The sequence below is a fragment of the Athene cunicularia genome (genome assembly GCF_003259725.1).
Source record: "Athene cunicularia isolate RWA chromosome 1 unlocalized genomic scaffold, athCun1 chr1_part1, whole genome shotgun sequence".
Taxonomy (NCBI): domain Eukaryota; kingdom Metazoa; phylum Chordata; class Aves; order Strigiformes; family Strigidae; genus Athene; species Athene cunicularia.
In genome coordinates this window covers 112,198,826-112,216,125 of record NW_020799091.1, presented here as the reverse complement: position 1 = coordinate 112,216,125, position 17,300 = coordinate 112,198,826, and the positions used below count along the sequence as shown (strand labels likewise).

At 43.3% G+C, this 17,300-nt stretch overlaps 1 protein-coding gene across 1 annotated transcript; it reads right to left on the bottom strand.

The window, feature by feature from the left end:
* Positions 1-4,807: 4,807 nt before the first annotated feature.
* DUSP27 (dual specificity phosphatase 27, atypical) lies at positions 4,808-15,639 on the bottom strand. Its single transcript, XM_026859364.1, has 5 exons — positions 15,451-15,639; positions 12,982-13,076; positions 11,761-11,992; positions 10,796-11,013; positions 4,808-8,641 (listed from the first exon to the last, which is right to left on the bottom strand). The coding sequence occupies exons 1-5, from the start codon at positions 15,564-15,566 to the stop codon at positions 5,811-5,813; spliced, it is 3,492 nt and encodes a 1,163-aa protein (XP_026715165.1). The 5' UTR covers positions 15,567-15,639; the 3' UTR covers positions 4,808-5,810.
* Between the last annotated feature and the right edge of the window lie 1,661 nt (positions 15,640-17,300).

Below are 17,300 nucleotides of genomic sequence, written 5' to 3'. Positions count from 1 at the left end.
AAATAATGTGTGTGTGTGCATGTGCATGTGTGCATGTGTGTGCTTGTGTGTATGTGTCTGTGCACCCTATGGCAGGGGAACAGCAGTCACAGGAAAACACCAAGCTCAGAAGCTACTGAATGTTTGTAACAGGGGGATAGATGGAAGCAACATGAATTCAGCTCCTGAGTATGTTGAAATGTACCAAAGAACAAAAGGCAGTCTATGAAAAAAAAAAAAAAAAATGATAGGATTCTCCCATGCCCCAAAAATTTCTGTTTCTAGGGGTAGCCAGAATGACAGGGTGTTCATTCAAGTAGATTATGCTGGTACTGGCAATACACAACCTAAATACATGTACTTTGAACATCTCTCCATTTTTTACATGAAGAACAATGCAACAAATCTTATTGGCATTTAAATAATTACTCCCCGCAAATAAGTTAGCACCTTGCTGAGATGACAGAGGCAATTCGCACACCATTTAGAGCTATGCTCCCACTTCTCTAGAGAACTGTTTATTTGTTACACACAGTTTCAATTTTGGAAGTTTTCTTCACAATTAGAACAGCCAGAGATGTAGCCCACTTTCATTTTTCTAAATGACAAGTGAAATTCCAGAGAATAGGTAGGTATCTCTCAAAGAGATTTTGCTGGAGTACATGAGCATGCAGTGTCTGTTTCCAAGCCCTAGACTATATTAATCACATGCTTTCTGCATCTCTGTTGGATTGTCTATAAATTTAGGAAGGTCATGGCTACTGTGTTTTCATGTTATAATATCTATATTGAATGTATTCCAGCTAAACCCTTTAAGGAAAGGCAGGTAATGCAATATAACCATCCCCAAGTAAAAGATTTTGTCTCATAATTCACCTAGCTCTCCGCTACAGCTAATGCGTAAGCATTTCTCAAGGAGCTGTAAAAGAAGGAAATGGTGCTAAACTCCTTTTAAAATTATCCAGTCTAAACTAGTGCCGCGTGCAATAAATCAAATTGCTCTGAAAATCCTAGATGGGGGGAAATGGGCCATGGCCCCACACCTATCAGTATTATGACACAGAATGCAGCTGTTACACTAGGTCTAACTTATTTCTGGTACATTTCCGCTTCCTTCCAAACTTGCTTCTGCCACATTGAATTCCCAGTTTAGCACAGATGTCATTTTATCATCTATGTCCCACTAATATCTCTCACCCTTTCAATTTATCACAGTCCCCTTCACATTTCTCACAAACCTGTAATTTCTGTAAATCATACCACCTCCTTCCTTCCCACAGAGATTGCCCCATAACCTTCCCCAGATTTTTCTACATCTAACAAATTAATATTTTGCATTAGCCTCTTCAGCTTACATACATATCTCACTGTCTCTGTCCAGTGTAGGACCTCTTCTTCATTTGCCTATTGTCTTCAGATCTCTTTTTGAACGCTTCTTATCTCCTAGTTCTCCAGCTTTCACCACTTTCTTATTTCACTCAGACCAACATCAAATGAGTTTCTCTCTCATATATCCCTTAACTTCTTTGCTTCCCACATATTCGTGAGTTTTGACCTTGTTCAAAGGACATTAAGGAAACAGAGTAGTAGAAATGAGAGGCCAGCTGTGAAAAAACACAGAAGGACTTAATGAGACTGAGACTGAGCACTAAGATGGTAGATGAAATTCAAGGCTAATAAATGTAAAGCGTTACACATAAGAAAACATAAAATTATGATGTTTGAGCTGACCATTGGCATCCAGCAACAAGATTTTGTGGATATAATAAATAGTTCCATGAAAATATCACCTTGGTGCTCAGCAACGGCCAGAAAAGCAAGCAAACTGTTAGGAGTTAATGTGGAAGGAACAGAGAGCAGGAAAAAGGTCATTATGCCACAGGATAAATCACTGCCACACCTGAACCATGAATACTGCCTGAGGATCTGGTCCCTCATCTCAAATGTGACAAAGTAGAACTGGAAAGGGTTCAGAGAACAGCCAGGATAATCAGAAACATGGAACAGCTCTCATATGAGGAATGAGCAAGTCAGGCTGAAAAACAGAGCGCTAAGGATGGGGCATAAGGACAGAGGGTGGCAAGATCTTATGGGGCATGTAGATACACTACCTTGGCGTTAAAGGTGGCTTCAGAACAGACAAAAAGGAGATGGCTTAACATTCAGTGTAGAGTAAGTTGTGGGACTTCTTACCACAAGAGATCACAGAGGCTGGCGGGTACAAGGCTATAATGGCTATAATTCAAAAATGACTAGGCACCTCCATAAAAGGAAAATCTATCAAGGGCTATTAAATACAAAAATATCACATCTGGCTCAGGAAGTCCTTGAGTTGCAAATGATTAGAAGCTGTAAGATCATGCTGGGGAAATATCACTTATATCACTGTTCTTATATTCTTCCCTAGGTATTCACTGTTGTTCTCTGTCAGAGACAGGATATTGAGCCAGATGGACCTTTGGTCTGACCCCATACAGCCTTTCTGATGTTCCAGTGTTTATATTTTTAACTGACTGTATGGATGCTCCTTGCACTTTCACCTGCCACTATACAATGCCAAAAAACCCCCTCCTGTCTATAGCAACAAACTGAGACTGAGCAAAAATATCAATTCCAGTGCATCTTTGCTGAAAAATCCTTCCTAGATAAATTTGGGTACTTACCTACTCTTTTAATCTAGTGTCAGAACAGTGTCATTGCTGAAAAACCATTCACTCTGCAGCTCTGGTCACCTGAAATAATCTGTGCAGACCTCTCCCCTTTCACCGATTCCCTATCTCCTTCTAAATTCTCATCTTAAAACCTGACTTTCTAGCCTGCCTTCAACCTCTCCATTTCTGTCTCTCCTGGTTATTGGTCTTATGACTGAATGCTTTAATATTTTCACCATGCAAGGTCTTTATGTCACTGTTTCATGTAATTTATACCTGTGAGCTGGAGCCTTTCCCATCTCGCTTTCAAGCACAGGCTGTACACGGAATGGAGTCCAAAATGATCCCCACCCCCTTATTGCTTTGGGGGTTTGGCTTTATTAACAAGGATATAAGCAATAAGAAAATAAAGTTCAGCTATTTCTAAGGCTTCTCCCTCATGACTGCTCAGCCAGCATCTTAGATGGCCTCTCCCCAGCAAACCATTTTTATCTCCCTTTTACACAAGTGAACTAATAAGCCACCTACCTCAGTGAGTCAGCAGAACCCACTTAACCCTTTCCCAGAAGGGTCAAAACTTGCTATCAGGATGGTTTGGCTCAGGCTTGTTACTGAACCATATTCTGCCCCTCGGTCTTGAATAATTTATTTGTGCGGCAGACCTAGATTACTGTTTAAATCAAAATGCTACCCAAACAAAGGCTGTGCTGTAGAGTGCAAAATGAAACCAATTACTACATCACATAATGCTCATCTTTTACAGTGTAAGATGCCCCCTACAGTACTGCAGAGGACAGACATTTCTGTTGAAAGCAGCAGCCAGCCGTAGGAAACGGGAGAGATTTTTCTGAGGGAAACAGCCTTTGATAAAAAAGTAAATTCAGTGCAAGAAGATATAGCACACTCCCACTTTCATCCATCAAAACTTAAGACCTTTTCTAGACTGAAATTAAAGCAAGGTCCAAATATGCATATGCAGATTTGTTTTCCACAGAGCAACTTTACCAGGGACGAAGAGGAAAATGCCTATCCTAACACACATTGCAGAAATTCAGTATAAAATCTGGGAATGTGGATCAAAGCCTGGAATTCCACTACTTTTAAAACGTACAATTCACAGAAGTATGCAGAAACAGGGGATGCATTGTATTATATATCATATTGTAGCAGAAGCCTTATAGCACCTCTCGATGCCTGAAACATTAACAAGACCATGCTCTTTATGTACTTCAAAAATGTAATCTGAGTTTACTCAAAAAAACCCAACAACCCACAGAAGTAAAATATGTTCTTTCTCTTATTTTTCTACCCTTGTTATTGTTCAATCACCTGATTTTGAGACTCCATTCACCTGACAATAAGTAGCTATCATTTGCCCTAGTCCTGGCTGTCAGAAAGAGTCATCTTTATCTTCAGAGAAGTAGGGATAATGTCTAATCAGTGAGTTATAGTTGAGAAAAATGATTCTAAGTTTAGGAAAATTGGCAGCTGCATTTTCTTATCAGTAACCATTATTTAGATAGCACTGCTGATGTGCATGGCGTCATACAGACAAGGACAAAGACCAGGCCCTTGCTCCATAGAGCCTATATTACACAATTAAAATAGGGAGAGGTACTAGCATAATAATAATAGTGAGCTCTAAGCCTCACAGTGGGAGGGAGAAGAGATGACAAGAAAAAGAAAGACAAAACTCCCATGAGAGAGCAATACTGCATCATCTCTCCATTGTTGTTTTATACTAAGGTCTGCCAGAGGGTTTTGTTGTTTCAAAATACAGTCTGTACAGAAGAGGGAACAGATAATTCCAGAGTAGAAATCGGGAGAAACTGGCTTAGGTATTTATAAGAGAGAGGTGGAGAATGTTGACTGGTGACAAAGAGTTGGGTGCTTTGATGAGTCAAAGACACCGTCTCATACAAGTCACAGAAGTGATGCTGTGGCAGGACTGGCAGGTCACATCACACAAGCTCACGAGGCTCTGCAGGGCATGGAAAAACTGAAGGATCTTAACTTGCTGTACTCAGTTACCATGAAGACTGCTCTTCCACTCACTCTGAAAAGTGGTCTCTGTAGCTCACGATACAAACAACACGTTAACTGTAACACGCCAACTAAACCTACCATCTCCTAAAAATGAGCTCCCAAGTTCAACAGACATATAATTTGTTCTTAGGTGCATGGTGCCTTACACCAACACTTTAGTTATACATCATTTTATTACGAGGTCACTCTGTGTATCACTCTTCTTTCAAGGCAATCACGTTGAAAATTAATAGATACATGACAGTGTGACTACAGACATAAAAGCACAGACTTAACTGAGCTGCATACATAAAACAAACGTTAATCAGTACATCAGAAACCCAGCCTAATCTAACACTAATCCTAATCCTAACTCTCTCTTTAACTACATCAGAACATAATTTTTAGACGGCTGTTAACATCGCTACATTTTTCCTTTATTGACTCAAAGTTATTAGCAGGAACAAACCATACTGAAGCAGAGATGACTCTATCTAATAGATAACAATGGTACCACATGAATACATTCATTATTGCATTGAACTTCTAAAAAGAAGGAGGCATCTTCTTTTTTCTAGTATTTCACTTTGCTTCTGCTACTTAGTGAAATGAAAGAATACATGTATTCCCCTGAACTGTCTTCTTTCTGTAGACATTCATAAGACTGGTGCAGAAAATGGAGGCTACCTGTCAATATCTTCTCAGTGGTATAAAGTTAAAACTGACTAAGAGAGGAACATTCTTCAAGTTCCTAGAAAAGGCTGTTGGCTTCTTCCATTTATGATCAAAAAGAGACTAGAAAAAATATGTCCAGTTTGTAATGAGACTAGGAAATTGAAATAACCAAAATGGGATGCGATTGGTCTTTTGAATTGAGGTGCCACCGTTACTTGCTTTTGCTGCTGAAACATTGTCTGGCTCCTAATGGCTTCTAACTTTGTGTGCCTACCTACATTGATCATTTAATACTAGCATCTTCTTTCTGACAAACCACAAACACTTCCAAAACTTGACCTCTTCCCTTTATCGCCTTTGATTAAGAAGAGAACTATCTGCAGGAAATGCCCTACAAACCACAAAGGATTATCAGAAATATAATGATGAGTGATTCAGGGACTCTGTGGCTCTGCTTGTGTTCCTATAATCTGATCTTGGTCACTCTTCCCTTCTGCGCCGGAGCTTTGCCGTAGTTTCTTCTAGTCGGCTTCTCCAAGCAGCGATAATGGCATCATCATCCATCTCTTCTTCCTCTTCTTTACGCGTGCTTCGCCTATACTGAGAGAACTGTCTAGATGCAAATTTTTCTTCACTTTGTTCCACTTTTGCCTCCTTCTGTCCACCCTCTTCAGACTTTGAAAAGCTCTGGGTGAACTTCCTCTTAGCGCCAAATTCTGACATGTCTGACCTGGCCTCCTCTTCACATGCCTCCACATGATGACATCTAACTCGATTCTGTGTAGATGGTTGAGGGGATTCAGAGTCAAATGATGGTTCAGGTGTTCGGCTGAAAGTGTGCAGCTCTGGGCTCTTTTCTCTGGAACTTTTTTCACTGACTCTTGACCTTGTGAACTTATACATCTTTTTGTCCTCTTTTGCAGAAGCTGAGGAAAATCTTGACATGGTTCTCAGTGAATCTCCTTCTGACTCGTAAGAAGAACAGCTGTCTAGCTCTTCTCTTTGGGATCTGGAGAATCTGTAACTGGATGTTTCAGAATCCATCTCTCTAACTTTGGATGATCTGCTATATTTCTCTCTAGCCTTCTCACTTTGATCATAATATGATGGTGGTTCTCTTTCTGCTTTCAGGCCACTGAGCCACTTGGTGATATCAGTCTCTATCTCTGACTTCAGTGCACCTGTGTTTGCAGGTTGACTGGACAGATCAAAGACCGTATCAGTTCTGTCAAGATCTGCTTGAAAGGGGCGCCTGTGGCTGTTTGTTGTACTCCCTCCGTCATCTTCTATTTCATTTTGCTCTCCTTTGGTCATCTTTTTTTTAAATAAAGTGCTGCGTTTATTGTCTGTGATCACCTTTTCAATTTGATAATCTGACATTTTCTCTCTCATTTCCATTTGCATCTCCTTCTCCTTCCTCCTGAGTTTCTTCAGGTCAACTTCATCAGCAAAGAGGCTGTACAGTGGCTTGCTTGTCTGTGTTGTCTTCATGTTTGAACTAGTCCCATCTGTCCTTGCACTCACTGAGGTATTGCAAGACAGGACAGACTGAGACTCAGCCCTCTGCATGTTCTGCTGGTGAATGTGAGATGTAGCAAGAGATGAGCCACTCTGAGCACTGAGAAGAGAAACCTTATCATCGTCTACATGCCTGCCAAGGTCTCCTGACATTATGCTGGAGGCCACTGCAGACGATGGACGGGACAGCATCATGATCTCATTTTTCTTTTGAGCAATGGTTTCACTGACCACGTTAGCAATCCAGTTCTGAATGCTTGCCATGGATATAGTGTCACCTGGGCCAACTGGGAGATTGGGAACAGGTATACTTGGCTGCACTGCCCCTGTGCTGCTCCTGGTCTGCAATAAAGATGAATGATTTGTCTGCATGCTCAGTGCAGAAGCTGCATCCTCGGCACCACTTGCAGAAGGCACTGAGGGCCAGAAAGCTGACAGTGGGATACTCCCACTCATCATACTGTCTGTCTCCCAACTGCACATGGACTGGCTTTCTTCTAAAATTTTCTTTGAACGTTCAAGGAGCTCTACACGCCTCTGCTTCTTTTTAGCTGAAGCAAAATCCTCACTTTTGGCAAACTCCACAAATTCCTCCTTGCTTTCGCTGCCCACCTTCTTCTGCCGCTTCGTTTTCCAAGCCTGATAAGCAGTCAGGTTAATATCTGACAAACTCTTCCCTTCTGTCTCCTCCCCATCTGCCTGGCTGCCCTCTTCTGCTGGAGATGGTGCAGAAGATGACGATAGTTCTAAATCCTTCTTGTGAAAGCCGAACTGGATCCTCTTGACCTTCCACCTTTCTAAGGGGGTCAACTTGTCTTTGTTTTTCTGGCAGAAATTGTAAAAGGAGCTACTGTCTGAAAACACACTCTCTTCATCCACATCCCTCTCCTTTCTTCCTGTTTCTGGGGACTGTCTCTCCCCCCAGTTTTTATTCTTAGAATGATACCTCTGAGCAGCTTCTTTCTCAACCTCCAGAAGCCTCTGGTTCCACATGTCCCAGGTGCTCTCTGAAGACATAGAGCCTGTGCGGCTCCTCCTCATCCTGCTAAAGCTACTGGCTTCTACCTGTTGTTTTAGGGTTCGGATCTCAAAACTGCTCACGCTCTCAACATCACTGAATTCACCTGTTGGGTAAGGTCTTCCTCCTGTGCTGGAATCTCCATCCTCCTCCCTGGGCGGACCATCCATTTGGTATTTCTCATTTCTGCACTGCCAGTCACGGATCCTCTGCTCCACTTCCTCCTCAGATTGTTCTCCTTCCTGATCTGGAAGCTTTGGAGATGTTCTTCTTCCATGGTTGCCTCCTGGTTCCTTTGCAGGGAGGCCTTGTTTCTTCCTCCATTCCTCATACAACTGTTCCTCTTCCTCCTCACTGATGAGGGTGGAGTGTTTGGAAACCCGGCTAGTTTTTCCCACTGATGAAGAGCTCATAAGACTACCCAGCAGGCTGCTGGTGTCCTCTTCTTCTACTGTGATGGAGTGGGCTTTGGCTCCCATGATGCTTTCTGAGTCCCCAACTCCAGACAGCTGGGAAGAAGTCCCTGCATGGACAACAGGACTTTGACTAGGAGTGACTTCTTCATCTCCAGTATGCTCCAACTCTCGTTCCTCCAACAATTGCTCATTGAGGTCCCTTAGCTGTTTCAGAAAGCCATCGTTGGGGTAAATGGCACGCTTCTTTCTCAGAGTCATCAGAGCCTCCAGAATGGTCATATGGTGGTAGATCATCAGGTAAGCAGCCACCAGCACAGCCGAGCGACTGATTCCCATTTCACTGCTGACAAGGATTTTGCCTACAGATATTTAATATAAAAGTAGTTAGTTATTTCCAATAACACAGAGAGGTTGCTCTGATATGTAGCACAAAAACATTCTCTGAATAGTGTTAAAAATTAGACAGATTATATGTTTCAGTGACTGATACCAATACAAATATCTGTTAGCTTTACCTTAATAAAAATCTAGATACATATGAATAAAAAACACTTAAGTTTCAAAAGCTGTGGGCAGGCACATATTAAAACAATCTAAGTAATAAATATTATCTATATTCATCTATACACTTCACTTCCCCAAATAATCAAAAAGCTTATTAGAAAGGTATTAGAAAGACAAGTGATACAGTATTCTTGACTTGCTGGCTGACTTAAGGTAAAACATTTAAGCTTGCCATGCTTCAGTTTCCCCATATGTAAAAAGGGATACATCAGCATTAGCCTCCAGGAGGGTATTGGGAGGATAAGCAAATAATTTCTAATAAGGCATATTATAGGACTTAAATATAATTTTATATTAATTATATTTCTGCTAGAATACAGAGCTGCTGTTTTGCAAGGTACACCCAAACAGTTTACGTGTAAACTGGCTGGAGGCCAGAGTCATAGTATATCTCAGAACAGGAAAGCCAAGCAACTAGCAGAAAATTTTGACTCTGACAAACTGATACAGCTGCTTCAAACTACTGGGACCCACCATTCTGTAAACAGTGACTGCAAGAGCTGGAATTAAAGCTGAGGATCTGCTTTATTTCATGGCACTTACACAGAAACCACCTACTGCAGAAAACTAAGCTTTGGCACAGAAGAACTGTTTTTTAAAGTTACTTCTCTAGCAAATTACAGTTAAAGAAAAGCTTGTAAATATGAAGAGAGCTTAAATGAGGCTTTGCTCGCTTGCAAATAACTGAAATTACTGTTTCTAAATGTGTGATAAACTTCAGTTTAATCAAACTGTTTGCACTGAAACGTAATGAAGCCATTTTAAACACCACCCTTCTGACTGCTGATATGCTACTGCAAGTATTTACCTAATGTACCTATTCCTACAATCCCAAAATGTCTTTTACACCTTTCCTAGTATCAAAACTCTCTGTTGCCTTCAAAGTGTTTTAACAGTAAAGCCTAACAGCTCACCAAAAGGGGGAGATCTCATTCCTCTGCTTTCTTTCAAGGCTCCTGTCTCTGTGCATCCTTTCCTGTGTCCTTTCTGGTACTGACCAGGCCCTTTAATGAGTCAGTTCAGTTCACTAACCCAATGGAAAATCATCTCTTCCCTGATGGGCTGTCATTTTTGCTGGGTTAGGGAGTTGAAGGGTTGATAAATGCCAGCAGCAGTAACATCTGTACTATGCCAAGGGTAGCAATGGGACTTATGAGGACAAATATAGATGGATAGAGTGTCCCTCCTCGTGTTGTTGTCGGTGAGCTATTAAACTTGGCTCAACTTTTCTTGTGTACTAACAAAACTCACTTTTCTTACTGTCACTTCTACTAGGAGGTAACCTGTTGTCTCTCTACAAAAATTAAACGCACTGAATACATATATATAGAATATCAGTGATATCACTGACTGTGGTGTTCATTTTTTTTAATTGAATTCCATGACAGTATTTCTAACTGTCCACTGAAATGGCAACAAAATGACCAGTATGCACTGGAGGTCCACAGAATAACAGCTGCCATGGAATTGGAGTACAGCAAAATATACAGTAGCCTGGGTGTAGATATCCAGGGATTCAACCCAGCTGTTTGGACTGTTCTTTTGTAGTGAACATCCTGGCAAAACTGAAACTCGCAGTGTACAGGAATATATCAATATATATATATAATATCAATATAAAAATATATATTTATTGGAGCAGGGCTTCACCTCTTTGCAATAGTAGGGTACTTTCAAAGCAGTTGAGGGAGGTGGCTCACAGCCATTTGATTCAGAAGACACGGGGCTTGCAGCAGGGGCTGCTGGGCTGCCTCCTCTCACTAGTTTGCCCCTTCCTGTTTTGAATGAGGCATGCCAGAAATAGGCAAGAAGTGTTCACTGTAACTGGATGCAGAAAACAAATTATCTGCCTTCTACCCAATTACAAATGTGGCATTGGCTGTTTATCAGAGTAACAGTTCCACCCATTAATTCCCAAGCATTCTGGAACCACTGTAACCTCCTCTTACCCCTGTAAGTCAGCAGTGCTTCATCAAGGAACTCTGCAGCTGGGCGGAAGTGTTTGGAAATATCCATATCTGGAAAATCATCCACTTCAATGCCCAGGTATTGGATATTCAGACCGTTGTAGAACCCTGCTCCTGTGTATACACCTGTACCATGAGCTGCATTCAAGACATGTGTGATCCCCAGCCTCTTCAAACGGCTTTTGTTCACTGCAACACTTCTTCAGAAAAGAAAAAAAAAAAGTTAAATATCAGTGCTCCTATTTTGAGTAGGAAAGAAGCTGTCTGCTACAAGGTCTACAGAGCTCCCAGTCTGTGTCACTCATCCAACATGTGGTTCCACTCAGACCTTAATGTCCTTTTGAGAGTTCTACAGGTATTGCTTTCTAATACTCATCGGGAAAATAAAATGAGAAATCTGCACTCACCAGTAGAGCTGCATGGTCAGTTTCCCTCCAGCTTGATTTTAAACTCATCCTGCCATCCTCAGTTCAGGCTGTTTACTTATTTCTCAATTTTTACCACACAATTGATGTTTTACACTGTGTCCCCTTCTAATTCTGTCTGATCACTTGCACTGTCGTCTCAGATGACCTACAGAAGACCTAACCATTTCCATTTGACATTTGCTAAAGCATTTCTTTTTTAACTGTCTTTCATGTAACAAGGACTTTAGTCCTGATTTCAGGGCCAAATTCCAATCAGAACAGTCTAATTTTGGCTTGCTTGCCTTTTCCTCTTCTAAATCATCAAAGCATCAAAATAAGCGTAGGAAAGCTGCTGATTCTATTCCAGAAGTATTTATTTTTCAGTACAGAGATCTTTGTGAACATATTAGGAAAAACACTTTGGGGGTCTCTAGGGATGAAGGGTATTAGATGCATGTAATACATGTTATGCCTTCAGTGGTTCCATCTGACCGTTCACTGGGAATCTCGTGCAACTTGATGACAAAAACCGACACTCACTTTTCTGCTATGAAGACATTAGGCCAGACTTCATCCACAGCATCCCTGGGGGTCTCCAGTCTGTCTTTCACAAGTGCCCTCTGCAAGTCCATCACACACGGCGTGTTAAACAAGCTGTTGTCATCAATCTTCTCCTTAACTCGGTTGTACAGGTCTTCCACCATCAGCTGCCGTGCAGATTCTAACATTCTGGGACACACTGATTCTTCATTGGTGTCCTTTGTCTTCAGTTCTGGAATAAACTGACATTGTAACTAAAAGCATGTAAAACCAACACAAATATATGACCTATCATTCTTTGTTCCTAGGCAAGCCTTGTGGCTTGCCTTTTTCCCCAGTAACATCACACTGCCCTGTCTGCAGTGTGTGCATGTACATGCTTATCTAGTAGCCTCAAGGTAGTAACAGCACTGCGCTGTCCTCTCAGTCCAGAGATCCACACTGGCCAAAGGCCTGGGAGTTAAGGGCATGCTCATTCTAGCCCCAAAAGAATGCAGTTGCTCCCCACAGCTTCCTGAGGAGGGGAAGTGGAGAGGAAGGTGCTGAGCTCTTCTCCGTGGTATCCAGTGATATGACATGTGGGAATGGTTCAAATTAGCACCACTGGGGAGGGGCTCTGACTGGACATTAGGAAGCATTTCTTTACCAAGAGGGTGGTCAGACACTGGAACAGGCTTCCTAGAGAGGCGGCCAATGCCCCATCCCTGTCAGTGTTTAAAAGGCATTTGGACAGTGCCCTTAAAAATATGTTGTAACTTTTGGTCAGGCAGTTGGACTAGATGATCATTGTAGATCCCTTCCAACTGAAAATTCTATTCTATTCTATTCTATTCTATTCTATTCTATTCTATTCTATTCTATTCTATTCTATTCTATTCTATTCTATTCTATTCTATTCTATTTATTCTATTCTATTCTATTCTATTCTAATTCTAATTCTAATTCTAATTCTATTCTATTCTATTCTATTCTGCAACTAACAATCAAACTGTATTCACCACTGCGGTACATGATTCAGCCACAGATTCAGTGACAACTTCAAAGGAAGTCACCAAACCTTTCTGTAAATCGTTATTTCTTTGTGTTTTTCACCTCTGCCTCAGGTAGGGTTTTCCCATAAAGGCTTTTTTATCATTTTAGGATCTCTGGATGAGAAAGGCAAAACAAGTGCAACCCAAATCTCTATCACTTACATAATTCTTTTACTCTTGCTCCTCTTACCTTCATTGATTATTTGTTTGGCAGCCACAGCAGATGACAGATGGATTGGCTCCATGAAGATGCTCTCTGTATCAGTGTCCGATATCACTGAATACCTGCCAACCAACCACACTGCCTATTAGGCAAATGCCCTCCACTGGGATTCCATCTCCAGGACTTCCCATTCCAGAAGAGAGCAGCAGGGAACTGGAGCAGTGACGATCCTTTGATGGTAGAAGGGAAGCCCCAGCTCTTCTCCCACCCCTCACCCCCACGCTACTCTCCAGCATGGCACTACAGGCTTCAAACACGCCTTGGTATCCAGTGGTTGCAGGATGTAGACAGGTCCCATGGGAAGGAGCTGTGGTAGGCTGGAGTGCCAGAGAATGGACTGGTGGAGGAGTTTTTGGGTAGAGAAGATCAGTGGCTGGTTTGAGACTGGTAGGGGGATGGATCACAAGGAACAGTTTCAAAAGTAGCTCTCACTTAGACAGACATAAACATTGTCCTAACTAAAATTCACTTAACAATTCAAAACAGATTACGCTAGAAAACTGCTGAGTTTTTCTTATGTTAGCTAATTGCCTTTGAGTTATCACAAGCTGCATTAAGATTGAAGACTCTGAATCTCTCCCTCAGTACATTGGTCACTTCATAGCACGAATCTATGGTCAGTCTGTCCACTCACACAGAGCTGTCTAACTGCAGGTCAGAAACAACTATGTAACCCACAAACACCTTTGAAGGGAGTTGTTTGACACACAGCATGATTTACTTAAGTTTTGTTAGGCAAACAAAGGTCACAATCTTGAAAAGAAATATATTTCCATCTTGGTCCACCTGTATAGTACAAGAAAATCCTCTTATTTAGTCCATCTCAACAAAACATTTTACAGAGCTTTTTTCCCTGATGCACATCCTCCACATTTCCTTCCAAATAGATGGTACAGATCATTAGGACAAGTTTGCTGCCATTACAGAAGCTATATGGCAATGCAGGCTTGCAGTACTTGCAATACACTGGTTTTGTTTAATCAAAGCAGAAGGGGGTGGGTGATTAATGTGCAGTCAGGGTGCAGCAAAGTGCCTGGCAAACTAAACTGCCTTCATTCGCCAGAATCAAAATGGAGGGCACAGCCAGTGGAAACCACTTAATGGACTTGCGAAGGTCATTTAGTTGGGTTCCAGCACTTGTCAACCGTGACTGAAAATAATCCTTTTCTAGCTCTTCAAAGGAGTTTATGCGATGAGCAAGGGGATCCTCAGTCTCATTTACAGGAGCTGACACAAATTTGCAGCTATGCCCTGCCTTCAATTCCTTTTGCTGTAAAAGTTACCTCCAAGCTCAATAAAAAGATAACAGTTGGTAATAATCTGCCACCATAGCCTCAACACATTTTACCTGTGACTGCCCCAAGCATCCATGAAACACACAGGTGTTTCATGCCCGAGCCTGGATGCTTCAATGGCCTCATTCTGTTTGGGAAGGACCTTGCCATGTTCATCATTGCTTTTGGCATTGACAGCAAGAAAAAAAGCAGAAGAAAAAAAAAAGGAAGGCAAAGGAAGGGAATAAACTGGAGAGGTGGTTCTGTTCATTTTGAGTGACTGATGAGCAGTAGAAGACTGATTTACCAAGTTCAATACATAATTTTACTTTATGTGAGCTCAGTGAACTTCCTAAACAATTTTTAAACGCATGTAGTTAAATAAAATAAGCACTCTGTCTTCATTTTTCTGCAGTGCCCAACAGTTAATGTGAAACATTTCATAACCTCTTACTTGTTGAGGGCCACTGGGGCAGGTTCTTTTCAAATTTGATCCCTACTCCCTGCCTTCAGCTAAAGGATCTCAAAGTGTACAGAAAGCCCTGCAGAGCATTTTGCTTTAGGAAAAGAGTACAGAGGGATATATTTTTACTTGTATAGGAGAAAACACATCTAATCATGCTTGCTTTGCTTGAGGTAACTCAATTTTAGCTTGCACTGTGACAGCCTCCTGTTCAGTGCCTGAAGCTTGTGGCTAAAGATGGCTCTGAACCAAACCCAAATCTGAAGACCCTCAGTCTTTCTGGGGCTGGGAAAGGCTAATGTCAACATAAAAAAATCCACAGGTCCTTATAATGGACAGAAAAATGGGGCTGAATTTGGGAAGAGTTGAAATCTGGATCAGAAGTTTCGACATGGGCACAGACATGAAAGGATGAGAAAGGGAAGAGCAACGATACCACCCCACAGTAATGCTTTCTGCAATTTATCCCCTCCATGTGCACATACACTCTCAGCGGGATGGATTAAGTAGCACAGGAGTTCTGTCTCTGCAGTCTTTCTCCCTGCTGGCATGCTAACCCCGCCTCAGGGAGTGGGGGGAAGCCCTGGACACTCCACGCTTAATCCAAGTGCCTGTGCAGACAGGAGGTGGTGGAATAGGAGGGAAGCCAAGCTGACCTACTACGTGCTACCAGGAGGCCATGGCAGCAAGCATACTCACCGGCTGGGCGAGGGGCTGCGGAGATAGTGGGCCTGCACGGCCTTCACGTCCTGTCCCTCGTCCTCCTCATCGTGCAGCACCGCCTGCTCACTGTCTGAATCTCTGCTGCTGGCCATGGCAGCTGTGAGAGGATCCTCTACAAGGGGAGCACAGCAGGAGGGAGGGCTATTACCGAGGTCCAGGTGGGAGGCCATCCCCTGGCTGTGGGGCAGCGGTGGCAGGCGGGGTATGGCAAAGGGGCTCCCACAGTCCTGCGAGCAGCCCTCACAAGCCAGCCACACTGGCTCCTCTGCCAGGGTGCCTGCCGCTCCCGAAGCCTTACGCAGCTCCCTGGCTGCTGCCCAGCAAGTGCTGATGCCCTTCTTGCCTGTGAGTAAGCGTGCAGGAAGGCCAGGAAGGAAGGGGTGGCAGGGCAGAAACTCTATCCTCCCCTTGGCCAGCTCAGCCATGTGTGGTGGCTGGAAGGTGCTGTACACAGCCGGAGCTGGACTGGAAGGAGCGTTGCGGGCAAGAAACATGAGACCTCGCCTCCCCAAAATGAAACGCTCCTAAAACTCAAGGCTGAAGGCGCTTTAAGCCTCAGGACTTTGTCCTTGTAATCCTTTGTGGGGAGGCTGCTGTGCCCACCCTGGGCGTGGGAGAGCAAAGGGGCCATAGCTCAGTTAGAAGCATGAAAACACAGCAGCTGATGCTTCCCCAGGTCTGGTCAGCACGACTACAGCCTCGCTGTGCTGTGCCACAATAGCCAGCAGTGGCTCCAAAGGGCCCCAGCAGCTGGCCTCAGGCAGGAGGACCACGGCCGAGTGCCTTCAAGCAGGCTGAGGAGTGGCTGCCACTCACAGGCAGCAGGCGGGGAGCCAGAGGAGCAAGGAAAAGAGCACTTACCTAACCCTGTGCCTGGACAACTCTGCCGGGGGTCCCTGCCAGAGGTACGCCGAAGGAGTCCAGTGAAGAGGGCAGGAAACCTGGCAGGGAATGGTACTAAGGGGAGAGAAATCAGCTGCCCCCTCTCGCTCTCTCTGAGGTTTCTTCATCAAGGGGCAGGACAACTGTCGGCACCAAACCTTTATCAGCTTTCTAAATATAGTGATGTCCTGACACTGGCTGCTGGATTGCATGGGAAAGAATTCAGTGCCTCATAGGCAGCAGCTGGTCAAACACTTAACTCCTTCCCCACTGTGAGCTGTATCCTCTGACATTTCCCAGTTGCAGGAGGAGCCCAGAGGAGATCCCAGAGCCAGTGAGACTGGACCTCCACCTGCAGGGAGCCTCAAGGCAAGTTGGATCCCACCAGCCGTAGCCTGAAATGCTGGTATGACCTCTGATGTCCTTGGGAAACACAGTGCAGGATGAGCCACTCCATGCTTACTAGAAGCAAGCTACCTATGAACTACCTGGACTTCTGTAAGGTCTTTGATACAGTCTCCCACATCATTCTTACCTCTAATGGATGGACTATTTGATGGATAAGGAATTGGCTGGATCGCTGCATCCAGTTACAGTCAATGGCTCAGCATCCAAATGGAGATCAGCAACAAGTGGTGTCCCTTAGGGTTCCATATTGGGACCAGTACTGTTCAATATCTTTATTAATGACATAGACAGTGGGACTGACTGCACCCTCAGAAATTTTATGGATGGCACCAAGGTGAGCGGTGCACTTGATTTGTTAGAGGGCAGGGATGCCATCCAGAAAAACGGTGGCAGGCTTGAGTAGTGGGGCCATTCAACATCATGAAGTTTAACAAGGTCAAGTGCAAGGTCCTACACCTGGGTCAGGGTAATCCCTGATATCAGTACAGGCTGGGGGCTGCAGAGAAGGGCTGGGGATGCTGGTGTATGAAAATCTG

What these genes read in the sequence shown, in the direction of transcription:
- DUSP27 (XM_026859364.1), bottom strand. Translation starts at nt 15,566, where the DNA reads ATGGCCAGCAGCAGAGATTCAGACAGTGAGCAGGCGGTGCTGCACGAT. An exon ending in CGCAGCCCCTCGCCCAGCCG is followed by an intron (nt 13,077 to 15,450) that starts GTGAGTATGCTT and finishes GTTGGTTGGCAG; the next exon opens with GTATTCAGTGATATCGGACA. An exon ending in AGCACTGCTGACTTACAGGG is followed by an intron (nt 8,642 to 10,795) that starts GTAAGAGGAGGT and finishes AAATATCTGTAG; the next exon opens with GCAAAATCCTTGTCAGCAGT.